At 34.7% G+C, this 27,832-nt stretch overlaps 3 protein-coding genes and 1 pseudogene across 3 annotated transcripts; all 4 read right to left on the bottom strand.

Annotated features, from left to right (window-relative positions):
- Window positions 1–183: 183 nt before the first annotated feature.
- LOC127153736 (gastrula zinc finger protein XlCGF52.1-like) lies at window positions 184–12,617 on the bottom strand (annotated as a pseudogene).
- On the bottom strand, window positions 8,482–12,570 carry LOC127153745 (zinc finger protein 239-like). The gene is made up of 4 exons (XM_051094986.1): window positions 12,437–12,570; window positions 11,763–11,836; window positions 9,910–10,130; window positions 8,482–9,548 (listed from the first exon to the last, which is right to left on the bottom strand). The coding sequence occupies exons 3-4, from the start codon at window positions 9,932–9,934 to the stop codon at window positions 8,842–8,844; spliced, it is 732 nt and encodes a 243-aa protein (XP_050950943.1). The 5' UTR covers window positions 9,935–10,130; window positions 11,763–11,836; window positions 12,437–12,570; the 3' UTR covers window positions 8,482–8,841.
- A 1,854-nt stretch (window positions 12,618–14,471) lies between the features above and the next one.
- On the bottom strand, window positions 14,472–23,312 carry LOC127153734 (uncharacterized). The gene is made up of 11 exons (XM_051094975.1): window positions 22,950–23,312; window positions 22,400–22,523; window positions 20,624–20,786; window positions 20,258–20,534; window positions 19,958–20,135; window positions 17,863–17,939; window positions 17,514–17,694; window positions 17,133–17,381; window positions 15,677–15,848; window positions 15,419–15,567; window positions 14,472–15,070 (listed from the first exon to the last, which is right to left on the bottom strand). Exons 1-11 carry the CDS (start codon window positions 23,232–23,234, stop codon window positions 14,892–14,894), a joined length of 2,034 nt encoding a protein of 677 aa, XP_050950932.1. The 5' UTR covers window positions 23,235–23,312; the 3' UTR covers window positions 14,472–14,891.
- Window positions 23,313–25,009: 1,697 nt separating this feature from the next.
- LOC127153738 (zinc finger protein 431-like) lies at window positions 25,010–27,360 on the bottom strand. Its single transcript, XM_051094977.1, has 2 exons — window positions 27,215–27,360; window positions 25,010–26,323 (listed from the first exon to the last, which is right to left on the bottom strand). The coding sequence occupies exon 2, from the start codon at window positions 26,161–26,163 to the stop codon at window positions 25,129–25,131; it is 1,035 nt and encodes a 344-aa protein (XP_050950934.1). The 5' UTR covers window positions 26,164–26,323; window positions 27,215–27,360; the 3' UTR covers window positions 25,010–25,128.
- Between the last annotated feature and the right edge of the window lie 472 nt (window positions 27,361–27,832).

Raw genomic sequence — 27,832 nt, 5'->3', positions numbered from 1 at the left:
CAAAATGGCTTGATTTATTCATCAAATGATTTGTTCGTAATGCAAGAATTAGTAGACAATAAAAATAGATGAACAAATCTGCTGATACAATTATTAATGCATCTAATTCCTGTTAAAGCAAATGTTAAAATGGAGAAAGTAACAAACCAATGGGACATATTTCTCTTTTTATTGACTTTTTTATTGACAAGTATCATAGAATATAAAAGAAATGCAATTACCCTCCCTATTTGTTTATTTTAGTTACTTTTACACATTGCATTGCTTACAACTTGCTTTTTCCTGCTGTTATTGCTGTTTAGGACAGATTTATACAGAAGAGATTTTGTTGCTCAATTCATTATTGTGTCACGTTTGGTGAGGATGTGGCATCTAAGATGATCTGCTTACTGTGATTGATACAGTTTCTCTCTAGTGTGGATCCTCTCATGTGATTTCAGGGTTCCTAACTGAGTGAATCTCTTGTCACAGTGTGAACACTTGTACGGTTTCTCTCCAGTGTGGATCCTCTGATGCCGTTTCAAATCGTCTGCCATAATAAAAGTCTTCTCACACTCAAAGCACTTATGATTTCTCACTCCAGCATGTCTCTTCTGATGAGTTTTTAAAAATTTCAGCAGTGAAAAGCTCTTTCCACATAAAGAACATGAATGTGGTTTCTCTATTGTATGAACAGTCAGGTGATTCTTCAGCTTTGAAGCACAAGAAAATGTTTTTCCACATTGATCACATTTGTACGGTTTCTCTCCAGTGTGGACCCTCTCATGTGTCTTCAGATGTCCTAACTGAGTGAATCGCTTGTCGCAGTGTGAACATGTGTAAGGTTTCTCTCCAGTGTGGATCATCTGGTGCTGTTTCAGTTGTTAAGCTGTAGTAAAAGTCTTCTCACACTCAAAGCACGTATGATCTCTCACACCAGTGTGTATCTTCTGATGAACTTTTAACCGTTTCAGTAGTGAAAAGCTCTTTCCACATACAGAGCATAAATGTGGTTTCTCTTTTGTATGAACTTTCAAGTGATTGTTAAGGCTTAAAGCCCACAAAAATGTTTTTTCACATTGATCACATTTGTACAATTTCTCTCCAGTGTGGATGTTCATGTGTCTCTTAAGGTGTACTGATTCTGTGAAACTCTTCCCGCAATGATCACAAGTGAACGGTTTCTCTCCAGTGTGGATCCTCATGTGCCTCTTAAGACTTTGTTTGCTTGTCAAACTCTTTCCACACTGAGTGCAGGTGAAAAATTCCTTGGCTCTTCTTTTCTTTAAATCTTTCTGTTTGCTTTGAGAGTGACTCACAGGTTTTTCTCCATATTTGACATGATGTTTCTCCCCTTCTTCATTCAGTTTTTCATTCTCCTTGTCTTCTTCAGTCAGCTCTGAAATTAAAGAAAAAAAAGTTTCAGTTTCTGTAAATCGTAAAAAAAACAGAAACAGAGAAATGTGAAAAGAAAGAATCAAAAGTCAACCCTGATGAAACAGTGGAAAGAAGGCAATTGCTTTATCTTTATATATATATATATATATATATATATATATATATCAAGGATATAGGATCAAGAATAAACACCAACCTGTTTGTTCTTCAGTGTGTTTCATTTTGCAGGGTTCTGGATCTCTCATGTTCTCACTGTCCTTCAATAAACTCTGTCTCTGCAGATTTCACTTCTTCCTGATGCTTTGATGCTCGTCTTCACTTGTAGACTGATGGGAATATTCCAGAATTTATTGCTGAACTGCAGTGGGAGGAGCTTCACTGAAGGTGTGATTGTTGTGGGAGGAGCTTCACTGAAAGAGGAGCAGTTCTGCCATTGTTAAAGATAAATCAGTTACTGGATTTAAGATTTTAAACTAATTTACAGCTATTTCTCTATTTTATGTTCACGTATCTATGCATCTTGTAAAGTGTTTTATACCAATTCACAAGTTGTATCATTCACATATTTAAATTCCTACATGTATCTTATCTTTCATTAATATATAGGCAAAGAAACATAGAAAATGGGGAAAACCCCACATATTTAAAATACAGCAAATATAAACAATGTAGGAATAAAACATGAAAGAAAAACACAGAAATATAATTTTTCCAATTTTGATACTTACCTATATCTTGTAATGTCACAACAGCTGATTGTGTCATTTGCTTAAGTCTTTTGACACCAATAAAATGAGCTTAATGTGGCAATTAACAGATCTGAAGTCATCAGCATAATGAATGAGGTGAAAACAGAATCTATTGACATTAAATAAAAGAGGATTTTCAGCAGCTGTGATAATTTTGATGAGCCTCAGACTATAAACTCATTAAACAAGCCATTCAGGATCAGCAGCAGGTCACATCACATTTTATACAAGCATTTGTGGATAGAAACTGATGATTTGCATAAAGCAAAACCCATTCTATTAAAACATAATATGATTGTCTCATAAAATAATACAGGATATATATCAATAATATAAAGGTAGACACTAATGACATCACTTACATAAACCAAAATTTAGCAAATTGATCTAAAAATAGTTTGAATTGCTAATAACTGCATTCATAGCAATACAGTAACTGGATCACTAACACATCTTTTTGGTATGTCCAGAAACTGACAAACTATAAAACCTTTAAAAATAAAGAGCATTCAGTACCAGCAACATTATCACTCCAAACATCTAAACAATCATACAAACGAACACAAGTTCGCTCAGATTGTAACATTTTCCCTCACATGCTCGTTGCCTGCTATGATAATGTTTTAGTCAGTAGACGCAAAAAGAAAACAATTCAGAAATTACCTCTCTGGATGTTGTTTACATAAACAGTTAAGTGTTTTACAATCATGTAAACATGAAGAACCGTGAACTACTCACCTTACTTCAGAGGAGACTCGACGCCGAATGTTATTATGGAACGCCATTGGGGACAATACCTATTATATGAAACGCGTGAAATCTGTATGGAATTGGGGCCAAAACGTGTTGTACAAACGCGTTAACGCGTAACTACGTGTTAACACGAAATTACGTGTTAACACGAAATTACGTGTTAACACGAAATTTACGCGTTAACACGCAATTACGTGTTAACGCGTAATTTACGCGTTACACTTTGGAGCTTTAGCACCACCTATTGGTGTGGCGTTCTGTTCTGTTCAAGCACACCAACACATTTATTTATTGATTGATTTATTTATTTACATGTTAAATTTATTTGTCTTTATTTAAAAATGTACATAAAAATATAATTATTATATTATTATTAAATTAAGATTTAATTTGTTTTTATTTCATTCATTCATTTTCTTCATAATATTTATTAATAAAATAATTAAAATCTTCATCACTTATTATCATCACAGATCATTATTCAGATAAACTTTATTCAGATTACCTTTATCTGTGTACAATTTTAAAATACATTCATTTTGCTATAAATGTTTGCTATAAAGGGCTAAATGTTTATATATAGAAGTTATTACACGTTTAAAGTTGTTGTGTTTGTACTTTTAGTACAAGACTTTTAGATTGCATATATGGTCCAGAGTAAGCTTCATTGCATGCATAATTACGCTGTTCACTGTTTATAATCTGTGACAGAATTGAAAGATCAATCAGTACGTAAGTACTGCTTCGATAGCATCCTGATCATCGGTTTGAGCCAGACGAATGCACTCCCAAAATGCCCTTTCGCAATCTAAAAGAAATTGTCTCAGTGCCATTAACGTACTGCTGCTATGTAAACCGCCGCCTTCTTCTTCTTCTTCTTCTTCTTCTTCTTCTTCTTCCAATAATACTTTTTCCCTTCCCGCCAAAAGTTTTTTGCCCTTCCTTAAAGATAGGCGCGTCAGATGAGGTAAGTGCTCAGTCACAATCTCATGAATAATAACAATAATACGAAGGTGCGCATCAGCATATTAATAGTAATAAGAAGGATTACAAGCTGTTACGACAGGCAATGTCAACGTGACATCACCCCTTCGTTTTACTTGAATTATTCATGATGTTGTGACCTAAGTACTACGCTGAGCATGCAAGTTTACTTAAGCAGCCATCATGTGCCAGGGACATTGACGGAAAGGTAAAGCACACGGAACAGCAAAAAACAACTTAAGGAGAAGCAGCAGAAGACACTTTTTGCTGGGATAATGGCTTAAGGAATAATCCTGCGACCGCACTTCTAGACGAAACAACCAGGCATGCCCAGATGAAGAGGATAACAAGGTAATATTTCATGAAAAAGCTGTGTTTTAGATCAAATTAATTAATTTAATAAGAATAACGCTAATGGCATAGTATCGTGTTCTGTATTTTAATATTACAATTTATTTAAATTCCTTGTTGATCCGACCTTTATCTATGATTTTACATTTTTAAAAATGTCATTATTAGGCCTATATTTAAAACTATATTTCATTCTGATTTCAGTTATTACTAAAACAAGCCACTTTTGATTAATTTCTTTGCCCTTAAATGATTTTTCACATGTCTATGCACCATATAATGTAAGGACACTCCTTGTCACATGTGGATCAAAGTAGGGGTTTGATGACTTGTTCAATTATTAAATGAATATACTTAATGGTTGTTAAAAATCTCACTTATTTGGTAACAAAAACATAACCAATCCTGGGGCATTGATTATTGCACTAAATGTTTAATAGTTATTGCTTTATTGCATGAAATTAGTGTATCTAATGTAATTTGAAGGTATTAGATAAATAATTCTAATGTATTCCAAATTCTACCCAGTGGTGTGTCAGGTACTTTAACCCTTCTAAGAAGGGGTGACAAAATGTAGGACATGGTAGCAACATAAAGACCTTATTTATATCAGCTGCTCATTCGCACAAGCTAATGGTATACATCTCTTCTGTTTTCATTAAAAGATTGAAGACTACAAGGTCTTGAAGTCTACAGCACTGCCTGCTCCATCTTCAGCAATGGTGAAAACAGCCAAAGCCCAAGGACAGCTTATAGCAGCACCCCTAATTTCACCACCTTGATACATTTCACACAGACATGTACCTGGAGGGAGCCTTAGGCTAATACACATTTTAGCAACTGAGAACAGTTACAGTCTCTGTAATAATGTTATTTATTGTGATTAAATGTGAAAAAGGTGTCTTGAGTGTGAATGTACTGAACTTTGAAAAGCTCTGCGAAACAATGCACAAAGTTATTTCATCATAAAAAAATTGTAAAGGTGTTATGAAAAGGCTCTTTTTATCCCTTTATCTTATATCTCTACTGTGCGGTTGAGCTAACTTTGATAGGGAATAAATCTATAAAAAGGAAGGGATGAGAGAGCAATCTTTCCACAGCTATACTGCCCCATCTCTGTGTCTGTAGTTACTGGTCAATCATCAGATAATAGGGTCAAACAAGCAATCAAGAAAGTAGGGATAAAACCATAAAGTTGTTGCAAATAGGTAGAGGGTAAAGAACAGGAATATAGCAAAATATAAGAGAAATGCAGAAATGTTTATTTATAATAATTATCCATCATGCATGACCGTACGGTTGATATGTCAGTAAAAGACATTGTATAGCATATATATTGCCATTCAACTATATATATATATATATATATATTATACAGAAAATATATAAAAATATATATATATATTTAACTTTGTGGACACTGAAGGTTATGAGATGTATCCAAGATACTAATAAAGTTAAAGGAATGTTTATTATTGCAAAATAACTGAAATAGTTATCTGAATTTAAATTGAGATTTACCATGGACTGTGTAAAAAAAAAAACAGCTTGAGGCAATTTATTAGATGTCTACTAATAAGAATTTTAAGTTAACTAATTTTTTCATTACCTCCATTTAGGGGTGAAAGTTAAAGGGTTAACAAATATTCATAGATAGCGGTTGAATTATGAGAACAGGATATATTTTTTTTTAATGTGTCAGTAAAGCATTATGGCTTAAAAATAGTATAAGCATGCATAAAAAATACTGTTTTGAAAAATGTGTAATTTAACCTTTTGTGTAATTGTGTAATTAAAAACGAAATATAAAAAATACAATTAAAAATAAGATAATTAAAAAATGCTTATGTGCTGTAATGTAATTAAATGTACACCTAAGTAAAATTAATTTAAAAATTAAAATTCATTAGAAAACAACCACTAGATGGTGTTAAAGCTCAATGCCAGCACAAAATTGCGTGTTAACGCATAAATTACGCGTTAACACGTAATTGCGCGTTAACGCGTTTGTACAACACGTTTTGGCCCTAATGGCCTTCCATAAATCTGGACGCATTAACACGCAAAGTTTGTACGCGTAAATACGAAGTATATGTTCGGGTGTCGCGTCAGACTGCACAACAGCCAATAGTGTTGCTCTATTTAGGATTTAATTTGCATTTGTGATGGGATGGCAAGTTGCTGTATACGTATATAAACATCAGACGACATTTCTTTTCGTGAGGGATGACGTGCTGTTAGGTAAGCAAATACCTATGCAAACGTCACACGTAACATTTGTTCGTGAATGAGATCACAATTTTACGTTGGCATGTACATAGGCAAGCGTAAAACTTTAGAGTCAATGATGCATTTATACGTTGGTTGTGATGTCAGTGCTGTGTCATCTCATCTGGTTTGTACTCATGCAGGTTAGAAATAATACAAATAATACAAATATCTTGAATGTATACTGTATATGTCAGATAAAAATAATGTAATAACAACAATATATTGTAACAATCACAAATGTAACAATTATATTATAACAATCAGGCAAATCCAAAAGCAGAAAACAAAGCACCAGTAGCCTATGACAATTCACAAATCTTTAAACCCAGACACAATCATACGACACTTAAACATTACAGAATCACTACAACAGGCGGACCATGCAACATAAACTGTGGGGCAGCCAGTACAAGTCCAAGTGTAAATAGCAACAGTTGTGGATTCAGTAGACATTTAGATGCTATTTACTTATAAATAGTGAGAGATAACGTTACTATTTGCTCCTCAGTATTGTTGTGCATTAAACATCCTGCAACATAACTGACAGTAAATCATTATATTTATAAAACAATATTAAAATCATGGCAACTTATTGAGATATTAAAGAGCACTACCCCTAACCTTACCCTAAATGTAACTTTTATGAATTAAAATGAATTTTAAGTCAAATCATTTTTATTGAACCAAATGCGTTTATTAACTGTAAAGTAATAAAAAAAGCGCTGTCAGTGGGAATAGAACCCCGGTCTCCCTTTACACGTTACGCCACAGAAACCGCTGACTAGAGGTGACTTTTTCCACATATAGGGTAACGTTAGACTGGCCTAGTGTATTTAGTTCTGCCAACAAGTAGGCTATTTGCAGTGGACACCTCGAATGTATTAATCAGAGGGGAAATGTGGTCCTTGGATCACCGAGACCACTCACTTTACCTACAGGACAAATTCCTTTAACGTTACAAAAGAATATAATGTTAATTCATGCAGTCATTGAGTGTATTTAATCATTGACCCTAAATTATCACCAGTTCAACTAAAACAGAAAAATTAGTATGTCGCACATCAAATAAGACTTAGAAATATTTCACGTTCAAAAATGTCATGTTTACACGACGAAAATGTTCGTCTAGAAACACGTAACAAAAATACAGGGCCAAAAATGTTACGTTAAGGCGATACAAACGATCGTGTCTTTAAATAACACGACAAAAAATTTCGTGTATAGACGTACAAAACGTTCGCGTTTACACGTACCAAAAAGACACGTACAAACTTTGCGTGTTAATGCATCCAGATTTCACGCGTTTCATATAATAGGTATTGTCCCCAATGGCGTTCCATATGTTGTAAGCGTGTGCGAGTGATGACGTCATTGCCGCGAGGCGAAATCAACGGTAGTTAAAGAAATTCAAAAGTGGTATTTCTTCTAGTCGCTCTTTTTGTGATGATTCCTAAAAATGTTGTTCATCTTTTTTTTGGAAGTGTTCATTTACAAACACGTTTTGAAGAGATGTTTTAAGTTTCGTTAGTAGTAACATTTATAATGAACGTACCCTGTTTTTGAAAGATGTAGTGCTGGGTTTTATTGAGTATAGACCAGTCTAAAAGAAAACAGTTTTATGTAGTGAATTTGATTTTGCTTCTTGTTAAATTCCACATCCATGGTGCAAGAAAGAATTTGAGCAATACCTTTCAATATCTAGTTGTCTAAGAATAAAACAAGTTCTAAAAACTTAATCTGTTTGCAACTCTTTTCTTATCTTTAATGACATGCAAGTCTCAATTTTGCTTTTTCAATTTGTAATTTATCAAACAGCCCCTTTCTTTTTATTTTATGTTGTTGTTATTGTTCATTATTTTTGTTGATGGCTGTATTACTTCTTGTATACTGTTTTCTGAGCATTAATAAAAGAAAAATGGCATCATAGAAACTATTGATATTATACAGAAACAGTCGGTGAGACACAATTTACAAGATACCTTTAATGTGACAATAATAAACTGTGGTTTTATTAAACAAAGGGTATTTACATAATTTCTCTAGTACCCAAACAGATTCTACCAGGTTCTGATACCCATTCCATCATCATCATAAACATCATAAACGGAAGAATAACTACTTGATTCAAATACAACAATGAAGAACAAGGTACAAGGTCTATCTTCTTCAGCTTCCAACAAGAACGTTTTGCAGATGCAAAAAAAGAAGATGAACTGTATTGACTGGGACCTTAGATGATGTTTCTTTGTTAGAACAGATTTATAAAGCAGAGATTTTATTGCTTGATGAATTGTTGTGTCACGTTTGGTGAGGACGCAGCATCAGACCTGAAAGTGCTGGATCCGAAGATGATCTACTAATTGTGATAGTTTTTTGTATGCTTGTGTAGAGAAGATGATTGAGTAAAACTCTTCCCACATGCAGTGCAGTGATATGGTTTCTCTCCAGTGTGGATCCTCTCATGTCTTTTCAGATGTCCTAACTGAGTGAATCTCTTGTCGCAGCGTGAACACTTGTAAGGTTTCTCTCCAGTGTGAATTCTCTGATGCTGCTTCAGTAGTTCACCTGTTATAAAAGTCTTCTCACACTTAAAGCACATATAATTTCTCACACCAGTGTGTATCTTCTGATGTCCTTTCAAAAATTTCAGTTGTGAAAAACTCTTTCCACATACAGAACATGAATGTGGTTTCTCCTTTATATGAACTTCCAGGTGATTAGTCAGGCTTGAAGCCCACAGAAATGTTTTTCCACATTGATCACATTTGTGCAATTTCTCTCCAGTGTGGATGTTCATGTGTTTCCTAAGGTTTGATGATGTTGTGAAACTGTTCCCGCACTGATCGCACATGAATGGTTTCTCTCCAGTGTGAACTCTCATGTGAGTCTCAAGACTATACTTGCTTCTCAAACTCTTTCCACACTGAGTGCAGGTGACAGATTTCTCATCTCTTCTTTTCTTTAAATCTTTCTGTGCGGTTTGTGAGCAACTCAGAAGTTTTTCTCCAGTTTTGACGTGATGTTTCTCCTCCTCTGCATTCTCTCTGTTTTCTTCAATCAACTCTGAAATTAAAGTAAAAACATTTATTCTTTAATAAATCATAAAAAAAAAAGAAACTGAGAAATGTGAAAAGAGAGGACATAAAAGTGAACCCTGATGAAACAGTGGAAAGCAGGCAAGTGAGATATATAACTGCTTATGTGACCCCGAAACTTTCCAAATACACAACTATCTAACATAAATTCATTTAGTTTAACTTTTTGTAAACACAGTTTATTAAAAATGTCCTTATTATTTGCTGCTTCAACTATATTATTCGTACAGCTTTTACATTTTTTTCCTACTGCAACAAAATGAAAACTGCTTGAAGCTTTATAATGTTCTTCAACCTCATTATTGAAAAACCCAGCAATAAACACCAACCCGTTTGTTCTTCAGTGTTTTTCATTATGCAGGTTTCTGGATCTCTTATGTCCTTCAATAAACTCTGTCTGTCCAGATTTCACTTCTTCCTGATGCTTTGGTGCTCGTCTTCACTTGTAGACTGATGGGAATATTCCAGCATTTATTGCTGAACTGCAGTGGGAGGAGCTTCACTGAAGATGTGATTGTTGTATCATGATTGTGCAGCAGGAGGAGCTGATCTGTCAAAATCAATAATAAATAAGTTACTTATTTATGTTTTATACTAATTTACACATTTTAAGCAATTATGTTTACATATATGTGTTTATATGTCAGTTTAAATCTAGATGTCAGTTTAAATCTAGATTAAAGACCCATCTCTTTAACCTTGCTTACACATAACAAATCCACATTCTTATAATTCAAATCCGTTAAAGGATTGTTAGGCTGCACTAATTAGGTCAACCGGAACCGGGAACACTTCCCATAACACCCGATGTACTCGGTGCATCGTCAGAAGAATGGCATCTACGCTAATATTAGTCTGTTTCTCTCTTATTCCGAGGTCACATTAACCACCAGATCCAGTCCGTATCCAGATCAGATGTTCACTGCAGTCCCCCGGATCCAGTCCGAACCCAGCCCAGACGGTGGATCAGCACCTAGAGACAACCTCTACAGCCCTGAATGTCAGCGGAGTCCACATCAACTAGATGAGCCCCAGAGACGGATCCACAGTGAAGACCACATCACCTAGACGGCTGTCGGCACAAGACCACGGGAACTTTGGCCAGAGGAGAACTGGCCCCCCGACTGAGCCTGGTTTCTCCCAAGGTTTTTTTCTCCATTTGTCACCGATGGAGTTTTGGTTCCTTGCCGCTGTCGCCTCTGGCTTGCTTAGTTGGGGACACTTTCTCTTAACACAATATTGCATTTTATTTTATTGTTTTTGATTAACTACCTTTACCTATAATGTGAGTGTTTAATGTTGCCTTTGGCATTGTTGATGTACTGTTTCCTATTTAATACTGTACAGCCGCCTTGTCACAATTCTGTATTGTTAAAGGCGGTATATAAATAAAGGTGACTTGACTTGACTTGACTATATATATATATATAGAGAGAGAGAGAGAGAGAGAGAGAGAGAGAGAGAGAGAGGGGGGTAAGTTGTGTTAATGAATTGTACAATGTTTTATACTTAATTTAAAACAAATAATGTTTAACAGACTGAAATTCCTGTATTACATAGAATTTAGCAAAAACAGGTCAGTATACCAACACAAGACTTTGAAAAGAAATGCCACAATTAACAGAAACAAAATATTACAAAATGTAAAGAAGAATAAAAATAACGAAAGATTAAACAGAAAAAGCCATTTAAACAAATAACCCACTAATAGTGTTTTGTGTTTTATATGAAACAGTTTATCACAGATTAAAGAATAACGCTGTTGTGATAGTTCATAAAGTCATAAAGGCTGATTGTGTCGTTTGCTTAAGTCTGTTAACACTAATAAAATCAGTTAATGTAGCAATTAACAGACCTGAAGTCATCAGCATAATGAATGAGGTGAAAATAGGATCTACTGGCATGAAATAAAGAGGATACTGATAAGCCTCAGACTATAAATATTGCTAAAAATCAAATTCATAACGATAAAGTAACTAGATCACGAACACATCTTTAGGTATGTCCAGAGCACTAATTCGTTCGGATCTTAACATTTTGCCTCACATGCTCGTTGTCTGCTGCAATAAATGTTTAGTCAGCAGACGCAGAACGAAAACAATTCAGAAATGCTGCTTAAATAAACGTTTGGTAAAGGTGTTTTACAATCATGTAAACACGTAAAGTACCGCAAACGGCTCACCTCACTTCAGCAGACTCGACGCTGGCTGTTGTGAGCGCGCGAGTGATGACGTCATTGCCGCGAGTCGAAATCAACTGTGGATCATTAAAAAAGCGCCAAAATGAAATAAAAATGACAACAACGCATCACAGAAAAATAAGAGTGAAAGTTACTGATGTAGACAGACAGCCGATCAGTCTCAGCCAGATGTGGGGTGAAATCGTTTATTAGGCACTTAAGCTTGATTAATAAGCGTGAAAAACTTGATTGATCTCTCCTTACTTCGTTATGTTTGGAATTTATGGAGGAACAAAAACTCTATAGCTCTAGTACTTTGTTTTCATAATCATTGGAAGCCGAACTCAAAACAGAAAATAAAATGAGATTAATCACACAGATCTTTCTTCTGGACTTCATAGAAACTATTGATACACAATCCAATACAAGACACAATTCACAAGAACAAACTACAAGTGATGAATGAAACTCACAACAATATGATTAATATCTTGAAGCAAAATAATATAATACAAGAATAAAGCTTTTAGATATTGTTCTTTTCTTTTATTTGCTGTTTCAACTAAATTACTGCACAACTCTATATATTTTTCCTAATACAACAAATCAAAATCTGAAGCTTTATAACCATATGGGTCATCAGCCTCATTGATGAAGGATCAAGAATAGACACAAACCTGTTTGTTCTTCAGTGTGTTTCATTCTGCAGGGTTCTGGATCTCTCATGTTCTCACTGTCCTTCAATAAACACTGTCTGTGCAGATTCTTCTTTCTGATGCTCGTCTTCACTTGTAGGCTGATGGGAAATCCCATTTCCCACAAACCTATTTCTGTTTTTTGTAAGGATTTTTTCCACATTTTTCATTCCTAAATTAATAAATAAGCAAGGAAATATTAAAAAAGTTAAGATATAATCAACAGAAAATTTGATATAGAAGTGAAGAATGAACACAACTAAAAGAAACCAAATATAAACAATGCAAAGAAAAAAAAACAACAACACAAGATTAAATTAAAGGGATCATTGGATGCCTATTTTCCACAAGTTAATTTAATTCTTAAGGTCTTAATGAAAAGTTTATAATACACTTTGATTAAAAATTCTCATTGGTAGTGTAAAAAATGCTCATACCTTGTCAAAAACAGCTTACAGCTACTCATTTCAGTGCATGTTGCTTTAAATACTACTGAGCTCTGCCCCTCTGTTCTGTAGGCCATTTCAACAAAACACACATATCAGGTTGTAGCAACATTCTAGTCATGTTACAAACATGTTAACAGCTTGCTAATCATGTTAACAACATATTAGTAACTTGCTAATCATTCTAGTAAAAAGCTAGCTACTTGCTAATCATGCTAGAAACATACTGGCAGCATGCTAACAACTTGCTAATCATGCTAGAAAACGTTAGCAACTTACTAATCATGCTAGAAACATACTAGCAACTAACATGCTAACAACTTGCTAAACATGCTAGAAACATGCTAATCATGCTAACAATTTCTAAACATGTTGGAAACATGCTAATCATGCTAGAAACATACTAGCAACTAACATGCTGACAACTTGCTAAACATGCTAAAAACATGCTAATCATGCTAACAATATTCTAATCATGCTAGTAACATGCTAGCATCTTGTTAATCATGCTAGCAACATACTAGCAACTTCCTAATCATGCTAGGAACATGCTAGCAACTTGTTAATCATGTTAGAAACATACTAGCAACTTGCTAATCATGCTAGAAACATGCTAGTAACTTGCTAATCACGCTAGAAACATGCTAGCAACTATGTTGCTCTAATGTAATTTTATAATTTATAATATAATTTTGCTTATTATGGGTGAATTGGATCATATTTATATTATGAGATCATTTCTGCACTTACTCCAGATTTCCCCCAACATGGGGACAGGAGAGCTGTCAAATCACTCAACTGGCGTTACTTCTTTGAAAAAGTATTTTCTTGTAAATCATAGTAACTATTTTCTTGTAAAGTAATGTGTTACTTTACTAGTTGAAAAAAGTAATATGATTACATAACTCGCGTTACTTATAATGAGCTACCCCCAACACTGCTGTTGTAATGTATGTTTATAAACACTTATTGTTTAAATTTGGTGACCAGTGCATTACTTATTAACAAAACATTCAAGTACATCTGCAGTGTTGTCACTACATTGTTATTCCTGTTACCAGAGCTGGGTAGATTACTTACAAATTGTAATCTGTTACTTATTCCAATTACATGACAAAAATTGTAGTTAGCAACGTAATCCATTACATTACACATTTTAGGTATTATAATCAGATTACTTTTAGATTACTTTTGTCCTAACTCATTTATCACTTTGGTTTAAATGGGATAATCTTGTATCATAATGAGTAAGAAAACAAATTCCATTTGTTATTAACAATATGAAGTGCCTTAAATATTATTTTACATCAAGGTTTGCCAAACCGGTGTTTGTAAAGGAAATGCAGGGGGTTTATGAGTTTAATGAAAAACTAATAATTAAATCACAAAAAATGTTAAATTAAAATAAGTTATTTTAAAATCAATCATAATTAAAAATATGTGCTAAAAATTTAAAATGTTATAAAATATTTATTTTAAAATCTCAGGGGTACTTCAAGTAAGTATATTAAGTGAAAGAGAATCAGATGACAAAAAAGTTTGTGAATTTGTGTATTTTAATGTGTTTGAAAGACAAATAGCTTCCAAAGACATAGAAATACATGGTTAAATAACCTGACAAACAAAGTTCCTTTTTTGGGTCACTGTTCATCTTCAGTGTAATCTCATACCAACATAGAATTTTATAACATTTATTGACTGAAAAATTCTTTTACTGACTACCAGAGGTTTTTAATCAGTTATTCTACAGAACTGCAGGAATAGCAAAACTGATCATCTAAAGACAAACAGCAAATAAATAAAATAAAATAAAAATGTAATAATTACACTAAATAACATTATTTTTACAAAAACAAAAATTGTGTATTTGTTTCAGCCATTACAGGTTTTTGGCCTACAGAAGCTTTGTCAGCTGGTGTTGGGGCTTTCTGGGCCAAAGAATAAGGGCATAAGGGGAGAGTTCACTGATGCTCAAGGAAGGTATGTGGGCTTCAGACCTGCCTTTGGTTCAACCTAGACACGTGGCTAGCTATCACTTCCAGTTTGTCTGGTTTCTCAAACTGGGCTGTGAGATCCTCAGGTATTGAGATCTTCAGGATGTCATCCATATATGGGGTTGGGTCCACAACAGCTTTCTCAAAGATAAGGTCCAACAGCTTGTCCACATAGTCTGTAAAAAAATGTAAATAGTTTTATTTTTAAATGACTCTGAAGCAGTGTTGCACACTTGTCACTTTATGGTTTTAAATACGGTCATGGCCAAATATCGGCACACTTCTCTCAAAAAACTGTTACAGTTGCAAATGTTTTGGTATTCACATGCTTAGTGTTCTTGTTTGCATTGCAACAACACAAAAAAAGGTGGAAAAAATTGATAAAATTTCACACAGAACTCAAAAATGGACTGGACAAAATTACTGGCACCTTGTCAAAATAAAAAAAAACAAAAAAAAAAAAACAAACAAAAAAAGTAATTTAACACAAAAGTTATTTATCTATAAAAGCTTGTTAAACTCACGGAAGGTTGGATCTGCTTTCACTGGCTTTGCAGAGAATTGTCCTTTCTTGTATTTTGGAAAAAACACCTTAAACAGTGGCTCTCCAGCTGTTGTTGTGGCTTGGGGACGCCCAGCATTCTCATTAAAATGTAGGGCTGCCAGGTAGAGTCTTTAGAGGAGAAGCAATGGTTAAACGTATGTTAGGTCACACTTCCGTGTTATTTTGTGCATTTGGAAATATATATACGTTCCTTTCCAAATTATTAATACAGAGTTACCTGCATAACATTCCAAGAAAAGAGAAGACAACATTCTTGGGTGCAAAACTCAGAATTACGCTGTGGAATGCCTTCAGTGATGAGGTCTGGTGGTGAGGGCTCAGCTTCTCAACATCCTTCAGAATCCTCTTGTTTGTGAGGACCTTCTCTAATCGATAGAAGGCAGGTGTCCCTAATGGGAAAAGTACACTTATTAGACTTTATATTTAAAAATAAATAAATTGATAATAATAATTGACGATATAGCTGAAAGCAGAAATTAAGGGGCCAAGCACAATCAGGCAAAATAATGAGCTAAGCATGGCATGAGGCAGCAGACCAACTGCAACAATGAGTAACTAAAGCCATTTTAGGATGATTTTAGCCCAAATGGCTAAAAAAAATCATAAATACAATCATAAATAAAAATTTTAGCCCAAATGGCTAAAAAAAAAATCATAAATATAATTACTTCTAGTAATATGACTTAATCGGATATCACTTTTGACCAATTGGTGGCACTGATATCAGATCGATGTGGTGTGGTCAGTGTAAGGACACAATGGCACATGCAAAGTATGGTGTCATTATGTCAAAGCTTTGCATAGATACATCCTCAGATGCAGTCTGGCCTCTTTTCAGCTAATTCGTTGATGCGCTGAACAGAAACAGTTTCAAACTGCCTCAAAACTTTTGGAGTACTGTCAGAGCATGGTGCCGATAACACATACAGCGTTTCGTAATGATACGTCAATGTGTTCGTAAACTATAGCATTTTACGACAAAATTCAAAATGGCCAACACCCAAAATGGCTGACATGGGAAACTTGGGTATGGTTAGACAAAAAATAAAAAAAGCCATTTTTCATATCTTCTGACCACTAGGTGGCACTGCACTGAAACATTGCAGATAGCCTCAAGTCATGCTTGTTATAACACATACCAAGTTTGGTCTCAATACGCCAAACTGTTGCAGAGATATGGCCTTACATCCATTTGTGTGCTTCTCATAGAATTCGTTTGTGCGTTATTCAAGAACGGTTTGACTAATCAACTTAAATTCCATACATTTTTGCCAGCAACTATTAAAAATGGCAAAAAAAACTGAACCTTATGATTTTTCATTTGACTTGACATGAGCCAACAAACAGGAGGAACAAAGAATTTTCCTTCTAGAGCTTACGGTTCAAAAGTTATTAGCATAAACATGAAATTTTGGACAAGGGGTGGCGCTAAAGAGTTTGAGTTAGAGACTCCAGATTTGCTGTGGTTAATGTTGAGACTGTCCTCTATCAGTGTGCCAAATTACACAACTTTCCCACAAGTGGTTCTATGGGCTGCCATAGACTCAAGAGCAAAAGAATTGGAAGAAGAATAATAGGAATGTCAGAGCTTAATTAAAATGACAAAAATTCAAGTCTGTCATACGCGCATAGACACGTGATTTACATTGACAGTGAAAATAGGGTAAACGCACCAGCTCTCAACCATTTGCTCTTGTCCCTTGAAGTGCGTTGCGGATGCAAACACCGTGGGAAAACAGGAACTTCATGTGTGTGTTTGTCTTGGACATGATTAAGAATTGAAGTCCACTTTGCGACTCGCTCTTGGCCCGAGGAAGAAGAAGCTGCTGTCCAATATATGTGGTTTTTTATACTGCTAAGCCACTTCTTCAGTTTTTCACAGTTTTTCTTCTGAGCAATCTTCAGCAATTTCTTGGACACTCCTAATAATACAAACAAACAATCTGTATTGAACTCAAAATAATATAAAAAAAGACAGTCCTTGGCAAATGTAGGAGTTTCATTCATAATGTTTAGTTACGACATTTTCATAAAGCACACACAGGAGCTAATACCTTTTTCTATGTGCGATACATCGTAATACTGTGTGATGCTGGCCTCCCGCAGGAATTTTTGTACTTGAGGGTGCCGGTCTGTAATAATGCTGTCAAAAGTCACACCGCGTCCCCTCAAGACATCAAGACTCCTCTTCAGACCCTCTTTCTCCATGTTGTTGCTCCCTCCGACTTCATTACTCTGATTACAAAACAAAGGGCAGATATAAGCATGGCGGACAATGCCTGTTATGTTAGCGGAGAACTACACAGTGAAAAAAAAAATCCTGTGCCTTTTTATTTCTGTACGTTTACATTGTTATATTGCATATGCACAACATTTTGCAACAGTCCAAGATTTTAGACTCACCTGAACTAGCTGCAGATCAATAACAGTGCTGGTCCTTAGGTCTATCACAGAGTAACAGCCAAACTTGGCTGAATGACCTTAACAGAGAAATTTTTTGTGTTTACTTGTGGATTACATTTTTCTAGTAAAGAGTGGGATAAAATGAGCCATATTTTACTAATATGGCACTCAAGGGAAAATGAGGCAGAAGCACAATAAAAGTATCTAAACTAATTTCAGGATGTTTCCTATTATTTTAAATGATCAGAATGTATCTACAATATGGCTTCTTATAAAAAAAAAAAAAAAAGTGTTACTGTGGCTCAGTTTGCTCCATATTAGTCTGGGTGAAAACTGACTTGAAATCTGACTGAATCTGATTCAAACCCATGTGAAATTTTAAAGATAATTTACCCCTTTTAAAACTAACTTGATGCTCAAATTTCATTTTATAAAAATTACATTTCTATGGAACCTGTTTCCTCCACTGAATACATTTTTTTAAAAAAAGGTTGTCACTTGTCATCTTACAATTCTAACTTTTTTTCTCAGAATTGTATGATAAACTGGCAATTGCAAATTAGTCAGAATTCTGAGATATAAACTCAATTCTGAGAAATAAAGTCAACTGTGTGTCATAAACTTCCAATTGCGAGTTAGAAACTCAGAATTCTGAGATATAAACTCGCAATTCTGAGAAATGAAGTCAGAACTGCATTAAAATCAACTCACAATTGCAAGTTATAAAGTCAGAATCGTGTGATAAACTTGCAATTCTAAGAAATAGTCACAATTGCATGATATAAACTTGCAATTCTAAGAAATAAACTCGCAAATGCATGATATAAACTCACAATTCTGAGAAATGAAGTCAGAAATACATGATATAAACTTGCAATTGCAAATTATAGTCAGAATTCTGAGATATAAACTCAATTCTGAGAAATAAAGTCAATTGTGTGATATAAACTTGCAATTGCGAGTTAGAAACTCATAATTCTGATATAAACTCACAATTCTGAGAAATGAAGTCAGAATTGCATTAAAATCAACTCACAATTGCAAGTTATAAAGTCAGAATTGTGTGATAAACTTGCAGTTGCGAATTATAAAGACAGAATTCTGAGATATATACTTGCAATTCTAAGAAATAGTCACAATTGCATGATATAAACTCACATTTCTGAGAAATAAACTCGCAAATGCATGATACAAACTCGCAATTCTTAGAAATTAAGTCAGAAATACATGATATAAGTTATAAAGTCAGAATTCTGTGATATAAACTCGCAATTCTAAGAAATAAAGTCACAATTGCGTGATATAAACTCACAATTCTGAGAAATAAAGTCGAAAATGGATGATATAAACTTGCAATTGCAAATTATAGTCAGAATTCTGAGATATAAACTCACAATTCTGACAAATAAAGTCAATTGTGTGATATAAACTTGCAATTGTGAGTTAGAGACACAGAATTCTGAGATATAAACTTGCAATTCTAAGAAATGAAGTCAGAATTGCATGAAATAAACTCACAATTGCAAGTTATAAAGTCAGAATTGTGTGATAAACTTGCAATTGAGAATTATAAAGTCAGAATTCTGAGATATAAACTTGCAATTCTAAGAAACGAAGTCACAATTGTGTGATGTAAACTCACCACAATTCTGAGAAATAAAGTCGCAAATGCATGATATAAACTTGCAATTCTGAGAAATGAAGTCAGAATTGCATGATATAAACTAGCAATTGTTAATTATAAAGTCAGAATTGTGTGACTCGCAATTGCAAACTATGAAGTCAGAATTCTAAAATATAAACTATAGCAATAATAGAATTATGGCAATTATGTGAACATATCAACTCTTAGTTTTTTTTTTTTTCCTCAGATCTGGACTTTACAGCCAGAAATGATGTTTGATTCCAAAATACATGGTCACATGACATTCAGTTCACTGAAGTTCACTGATGCCAACATACAGGGGGTGGGTCAACTTACCCACTGGCTCAACCTACCCCACTCTCCCCATGTCCTTTTTTAATATTACTCTGTATGTTTAGCTTTCACAGACAGTGAATCTCTAAACTGAGACAGTCGTTCAGCATGTGGTACCTGGTGAGTGAGTCCTCAAGTCACCACCTAGGATGATGTTCTGCTGCCGACTGAGCTTCTGCAACATGCCATCCTGTGCGGTCTTCCAGCTATGTACAATTGCAGGCTCTATGTACCTCCGGGCATGACTACGAAAGGTGTCGTAGCGGATCATTTTCAGTTGCATTGCACGGAATATCTAAGGTCAGAAAAAAAGAGGGCTTTCTGTTAGTATGGCTTCAGGGACAGTGTTCACTTCTTTATTTCCAGGTTGATTCTTTATGATATTAAATGCTAAAGGCTAAATCCTTATAAACCTACCTTTTCAAGTTTAAAGAAAGAGGCACCTGTGGCATACAGTGCTACAGAAAGCTGGAGGTTCCCAGCCGGAGTGCTTCCTACAGTCGGCTGACTATTCCATTTTCTGAAAAAGTCACAGTTTGGGCACTGTTGTTCCACAGCGAGGAACGTGCCGACCCTTCTTGTCCGCACATTGGAAACACAATGGCACACAGGGCACTGCTCAAAGAGCTGCAGCAGGCAGTTTTCATAAACAATGTATGTTGCCGTCTTATGAGCCGGCTTTGAAGATTCCATTCTATTTGAATAATAAAGACTTCATTAAGAAATGACCACATTTATGCACTCCAACTGAATGCAACATTTTTACAAAGTCTTGTCACTTACGTCACATCTGTTGGGTCAGAATCCATAGGCTCTTCCGATTTAATACTCGAACTGGCTCCAAAAGGGTCCTCCTCTTCCTCCTCCAGCTCCAAGCGAGATCTTTTATTTGGCCTCTTTATTGGCAATGACGATGACATTGTGTGTGAGGAGCCAACACCAACATCTGGACATAATGTAGTTGGGTCATTCTATGAAAATGTCAATTTTTCTGTCCCTAGCCTTTACAGAAATATTACACTTTCAGTGAAAAACACTTTCTTTGTTTTAAAATGAAACAATATGTTATTTGAACAATTACACCTTCTTAAGCCATTAATGTGCCAATATTTGTTCTTAAATTATTTATATAGAATTCCAAGCACCACAAAACTTGTCGTCCCCACAACCATGTACAGGGGGAAAGTGATTTATTTAGGTTTTTCTACTATTTAAAATAGAATAGTGTACTTGTAACTATCAAATATGTGACCTTGGACCACAAAACCAGTCTTAAGTAGTAGGGGATATTTGTAGCAATAGCCAACAACACAATGTATGGGTCAAAATTATTATTTTTTCTTTTATGCCAAAAATCATTAGGATATTAAGATCACGTTCCATGAAGATATTGTGTAGTTTCTATACAGTAAATATATCAAAACTTATTTTTAGATTAGTAATGTGCATTGCTAAGATCTTCATTTGCCAACTTTGAGGACAATTTTCTCAATATTTAAATTTTTTTTGCAACCTCAGATCTTCAAACAGTTGTATCTCAGCCAAATACTGTCCAATCCTAACGAACATATGATGTATAAATGTCAATAAAAAAATAGGCTCAGGGTCACATATATGATGTAAATTGCACAAAACCCTAAATGCTGAATAAATATTATAAAATATATAATAACAGTAGTGGTCTCCTGGAGTTTTGTCACTGGTGTTACCGTTTAACAAAAATCATTTATTTTGAAATAATAATCACACCGAAGACATAAGTTGACTTCCTTGCCATTTCATAAAGATCTATGAAAAAAGGCCCATGTTAAGTTTACTGTCTCTTTTCAGGTATCAGAAATTGTCTTATTTATCTCATGATTTCATATGAAGCTTTTAGTTGAAGTCACTGGTCCGACCTACTTTATGGTTTGGGAACTGTAAAAAACTAAAATACAAATGGATTAAACTACTTAATTTAGTGAGTATACCAAGGCTGACAACATGTGGTTTAATAGCTTGCAGCAGTAATCACTGGTGTTACCTTCCTTAACAACAGTGAAGATCAGTATAGGTCTTATGTATGTCATTGGTGATTCATTGTGTCACATTAAATAAATAAAACCCCTTATTTCTTGCATTTTCACTATTTTTATGTAGCTCTGACAACATGTGCTAAAAAAGGAAGAAATAATATATCATAAAAACCTTTAATATTGCCATAGAAGATAACACCAATGACAAAACAAATGGTACATGTGCTCTTTAAATAACTGCACAAAAAAATATTTTTTTAAATAAATCATTAAGCTGTCATTTATAAGGTAATCTAATAATGTGGTCAGAGTTTAAATGTTATAAAAAGAAATACATTTTAAGACATCTTGCCATACCAAAAGTGGACATTTCTGTAGAATGACCCAGTTGTCTGTGTTTGATAATAGTATGTTTCATAATAGTAGACAATTAACCACCGTGGAGAAATATTACATTTAAAAAATGAATAAAAATCATAACTTACAAGTACCACACAAACTGAAAAAAATTACTTAACACTTTATAGAATCTGGATTAGCAAACCTGTGCTTTTGTAGTGAGAATGTAGAGTTTTTATTGACAGCTGGGTGCCAACTGTGCACAGTTGTGGTATGTCCGTCTGGCAGGCCACATGTTGCACCTTGGGCAATTTTTCAGATGTGATTGCCTAAACAAGAGCAAATAAGAGATTCGGTAACATAACTTAGACTGTTGTAGTATTAAAATACATAAAGGTGAGTAGTTGGTTTCGAATCATATGCAGTTGCGGGCTGTAAACACTATTTTGCCGGTATTGCGTTACCATTATTTTTCATGCAGTCATAACTGCTCCAAAACAATTTAAAATATTTTTTTTTCAATTAACAGACACCATTATAAACCATATACAAAAGTAAGCTTGAATGTTTGCATGTTATCTTTACTGAAAACGTACACAGTCGTCTTAATGCATTGTTCATTATAAACATGCAATTATTAATTATATTGAGAAGGCTGTACATAGAAAAGACGACAACATTGTGAAACTTGCTAACGTCAACACATTATTAGAAAAGGCGATTTGCAAAGATTCATAGAAAATAATTATACTCACTTTTACTGGAGGTGAAGTGGGAACACGAATGGTTGGTACCGATCCATTTTTCAGGACCAGCTTCTTAGCAAAACCTGCTTTATACTGACCCTCGTTTATAAGGCAGTCTGGTGAGAAATGATTTGCGCAAACGTGAACCCATTTAGGGAGATTGCTGGGCACATTCCCATTAAAAACAAAATTCAGCCACTGCGTCTTCAGCGGCTCAGAAGTTGGGAGTACATGACGACTGTTGTGTTCATTATTACAGCCAACAACTGTACACCACAATCGCTTAGGCGGCATTCTGCTCCGGCGTCAAAACAATGGCAGAGAGTTTATGTGACGTCACACCGTTAGGCATCTGAGAATGGCTTGATATGAGAAAGGGGAAATTATTTAACGAGATTAAAAAAAAAATACACTGGGGTTTTCTCTTTTTTTTTTCATTATTATTATAGGGTGTTTGTCTACACACACTGACAACACATTACAGTTCAAACAACTTGTAAAAAGCATGTTGCATCCGATAACCCCTTTAAGAAACAAATAACCCACTAGTTTCCGTGTTTTGTTTTATATAAAACATGGTTTGTGTCAGATTAATGAATAAATGCTGCTATGATAGCTACATCTTGTAATGCCACAACAGCTGATTGTGTCGTTTGCTTAAGTCTGTTGACACCAAGAAAAAGATGTGGAAATGTGGAAATTTACAGATCTGAAGTCACCAGCATAATGAATGAAGTGATAACAGGATCTATTATCATGAAATAGAGGATTTTTAGCAGCTGATAATTTTAATAAGCATCATTAAACAAGCCATTCAGGATCAGCAGCAGATCATTTCATTTTTTATATAAGAATTTGTGGGTAGAAACTTATTATTTGCGTAAGGACATTTGCTTAAATACTATAAAACTGCTCAATCAAGACATACTACGATTATCTTTTCAGTATATCCAGAAACTGACAGATTATAAAAACTTTAAAAATAAAGATTATTCAGTACCAGCAACATTATCATTCCAAACATCTAAACAATCATACAAACAAACATATAAAACTAGATCGTTCAGATCTTAATATTTTCCTTCACGTGCTCGTTGCCTGTTGTGTTAAATGTTTTAGTCAGTAGACGCAGAAACAAAACAATTCAGAAATTACCTCAGAATGTTGCTTAAACAAACGCTTAAGTGTGTTTTACAATCATGTAAACACATAAAGAAACACAAACTGCTCACCTCAGGAGACTCGACGCTGACTGTTGTGAGCGCGCGAGTGATGACGTCATCGCCGGCAGGCGAACTCAACGGTAGATCATCAAAAAGCGCCACATTCTAATTTAAATTACAAAACGTCTAGGGTACAGTTACTGATGTAGACAAAAAGCTGATCAGTCTGGGTCGAGTGTGGGGTAAAATCGCTTATTAGGCACTTAAATGCTTTAGTGAGAAATTTAAAACAAAGTCCAAAATCTAAACATAATACTTCATGGCTTTCAGCTACAGCTAAAATGATATATTATAAAGTCCTGATGGAAATGTAATCAGTAAACAATACAATTTGTTGACAAGTTATAAAGATGAGGTATTAATAAAAAGGAAATATTTAGTCAATGATGACAAAAAAATAGCCAAATAAAAGTGAAAACTTGAATGATCCTTACTGACTACTATTCACTACTACTTGCTGGCGTCACATGACAGAATCTCTGATTTTTTGGTCCAAAATGTGGACTCGGGGACTCCTGTTGAATTCCGTTTCTTGGTAAATTTCAGTTCTGATCACATTATCGCTGGTCGATTCACTCTAAGATCCTACAATGTCATGTTTGGACTTTATGGAGGGACAAAAGTTCTGTGAAGGAAAGGTAGACGTAATACACCACAATAATCACTTTACCTCAGATATCTTCTTTTCATAATCCCTGGAAGCCAAAACCAAAAATAGAATTACATTAATCACTTTGGATTCACAATCTTCTGGTGTGTGAATAGCAAAAGAAGCTTCACAGAATCTATTGACATTATATAGACACAATAACAAAAATGTTACAGTTGACACTGTTTGGTCTTGAAGATGAACTTTATTCACTGGGATGATATTTCTTTTTTAGCACAGATTTATACAGAAGATATTTTATTTCTTTATGCAATATTGTGTCACATCTGAAAATGCTGGATCTGAGGATGATCTACTAATTGTCATTGTTTTTTGTATGTGTGTGTAGATTTGATAATTGGCTGAAACTCTTCCCACATGCAGTGCAGTGATACGGTTTCTCTCCAGTGTGGATCCTCTCATGTAATTTCAGGGTTCCCGACTGACTGAATCTCTTGTCGCAGTGTGAACACTTGTAAGGTTTCTCTCCAGTGTGGACCATCTGGTGCCGTTTCAAATGTTGAGCTGTAATAAAAGTTTTCTTACACTCAAAGCACTTATGATCTCTCACACCAGTATGTCTCTTCTGATGAAGTTTTAAATTTTGGAAATGTGAAAAACACTTTCCACATAAAGAACATGAATATGGTTTCTCCTTTGTATGAACTTTTAGGTGACTCTTCAGACCTGAAGCCCACAAAAACGTTTTGCTGCATTGGTCACATTCATACAGCTTCTCTCCAGTGTGAATGTTCATGTGTTGCTTAAGTTTTGATGATTGTGTAAAACTCTTCCCACACTGATCACAAGTAAATGTCTTCTCTCCTGTATGAACTCTCATATGCACCCTAAGGCCTCCTTTGTGTGTGAAACTCTTCCCACACTGATCGCATGTGTAAGGTTTTTCTCCAGTGTGGATTCTCTCATGTGATTTCAGGATTCCTGACCGACTGAATCTCTTGTCGCAGTGTGAACACTTGTAAGGTTTCTCTCCAGTGTGGATCCTCTGGTGCCGTTTCAAATGCTCAGCTCTAATAAAAGTCTTCTTACACTCTAAGCACACATGATCTCTCACACCAGTGTGTATCTTCTGATGTAGTTTTAAACTCTGTAGTTGTGGAAAACTCTTTCCACACAAAGAACATGAATGTGGTTTCTCCTTCATATGTACTTTTAGGTGACTCTTCAGGGCTGAAGGCCACAAAAATCGTTTTCCACATTGATCACATTCATGCAGCTTCTCTCCAGTGTGAATGTACATGTGAACCTTAAGGTTTGATGATTGTGCGAAACACTTCCCACACTGATCACATGTGAACGGTTTCTCTGCATTATGAACACTTGTGTACATCTAGACTATATTTGCTTGTCAAACTATTTTCACACTGAGTGCAGGTGAAAGATTTCTTGTTTCCTAATTCCTTTAAATCTCTGTTTGGTTTGAGAGTGACTCAAAGGTTTCTCCTCCTCTTTGTTCAGTTCTTCATTCTCCTACTTTCCGTCAATCAACTCTGAAATTAAAGTAAAATACTTTTCATTTTCACCAAATTTAAAAAAAAAACATAAATAAGAAACAAAACCAACATGATCCAGATTTTGAGTCAAAACATCTAGCTCTAGTAGCAAAATTAGTAGTAATTGTCTTATCAGCATTATTTTTAGTTATTTTATTTTTTTTTTTTTGATCATTCAGAAACACTGAATGATCAGCAATGTCTCAAGCACCACCAACCCCAAGTTCTGTTAATATGACAAATATAAAATACTTTTTTTCTAGTCGATGGTGATTCTAAACAGGATCTTCTGACATATTTCCAGCTGCTCTGATAATGCTGATAAGTCTCAGACTATAAACACTCATTAAACAAGCTATTCAGGATCAGTTGTGTTTGCTGGTAGAAACAAATAATTTGAGTCATAATATTCGCAAGAGCACATAATATCTAAATATAGTTCGAGTTTGAACTATATTCAGAGCATTAATTACTAAAAATAAAAATATTAACATGCTGTAATTTTGTATGTGCAAAAACTTACAGCAGTTTCTTAAAAGAAAGCTCCAAAGATAAATTTAAAAAAATTACAAGTGTCTATATTACAATAAATCGCATCAGCACTCGATATCGATTCGCATCTATTCCCCTCACAGATCACGTGACATTCAGAAACAACAACATTATCACTCCAAACAACGAAAAAATCCTACAAAAGCACAAAATCGCTCGGGTTTTAACACACATGTTCATTATATGCTGTACTCAGTGTGTCTTCAAGCCAGCAAACACACAAATAGTGCAGTAATTGATGAAAACACTGCAGAAACCACCTCGCACATTATTGCATAAACAAACCGTATATTTTTTCAGTTCCCTAAATTGAGTGAACAGCTCAGTTCAACTCACCTCAGAAGACTGAACGCTTTGGCAGCTCTTGATGCTTCATCAGTCAATGACTTTAAAAACAGCGTAACTGATTTCGGTCAGACTTTGTTGTAGAAAATCTCTCTCATTTAAAAAAAAATCTCTCGAGTCAAGAAGTTCCAGGCGCGCGTCCTGAATAGTGACGTCAAATCATTTCGGCTGCGGTTCAGCTCATAAACACCGCCCCTTTGCATGTAAACGAATGGAGCGAGAGGCAAACTGAAAAGAATCAAATTAAACTGAAAATTAAGTTTTCCCAAAGATGATTTGTGTCATTTTAGGCAGTTCTTATTAAGCTGAAGTGTTCGTTTTTAATATGTTTTGTTTTAATTAGTTATTTGAGGACACAGAAATGGGCGATTGGCAGTTTCTGTGAGTTAAGTAGGAACACACTTTCGGGAGGAGGTTGAAGCTTTAACTTTAAATTTTCCACAGCTGTATTGTTTCACACTGACAAAATTAGTTGGAAAGCCCCAAAACAATCAAAATAGTTAATGGCCTGATGGTTTATTTATCAAATGATTTATTTCTGATGCAATCAGCAGACAGTAAAAATAGACAATAAAAGCGGTTGATAAAATTATTAATGCGTTTAAATCT

Source organism: Labeo rohita, chromosome 22, assembly GCF_022985175.1.
Source record: "Labeo rohita strain BAU-BD-2019 chromosome 22, IGBB_LRoh.1.0, whole genome shotgun sequence".
Classification (NCBI taxonomy): Eukaryota; Metazoa; Chordata; class Actinopteri; order Cypriniformes; family Cyprinidae; genus Labeo; species Labeo rohita.
This window is presented reverse-complemented; position numbering and strand designations above follow the sequence as displayed.

Excerpts from the sequence above, each read along its gene's own strand:
- LOC127153734 (XM_051094975.1), bottom strand. The coding sequence starts at position 23,234 with ATGCCGCCTAAGCGATTGTGGTGTACAGTTGTTGGCTGTAATAATGAA. Across the intron at positions 22,524-22,949 it reads CCACTTCACCTCCAGTAAAA|GCAATCACATCTGAAAAATT; the intron begins GTGAGTATAATT and ends GCTCTTGTTTAG. Across the intron at positions 15,071-15,418 it reads GAAAGCAGATCCAACCTTCC|ACTATGTGGACAAGCTGTTG; the intron begins GTGAGTTTAACA and ends ATTTTTTTACAG.
- LOC127153738 (XM_051094977.1), bottom strand. The coding sequence starts at position 26,163 with ATGTACACAAGTGTTCATAATGCAGAGAAACCGTTCACATGTGATCAG.
- LOC127153745 (XM_051094986.1), bottom strand. The coding sequence starts at position 9,934 with ATGAAAAACACTGAAGAACAAACGG. Across the intron at positions 9,549-9,909 it reads AAACACTGAAGAACAAACGG|AGTTGATTGAAGAAAACAGA; the intron begins GTTGGTGTTTAT and ends CTTTAATTTCAG.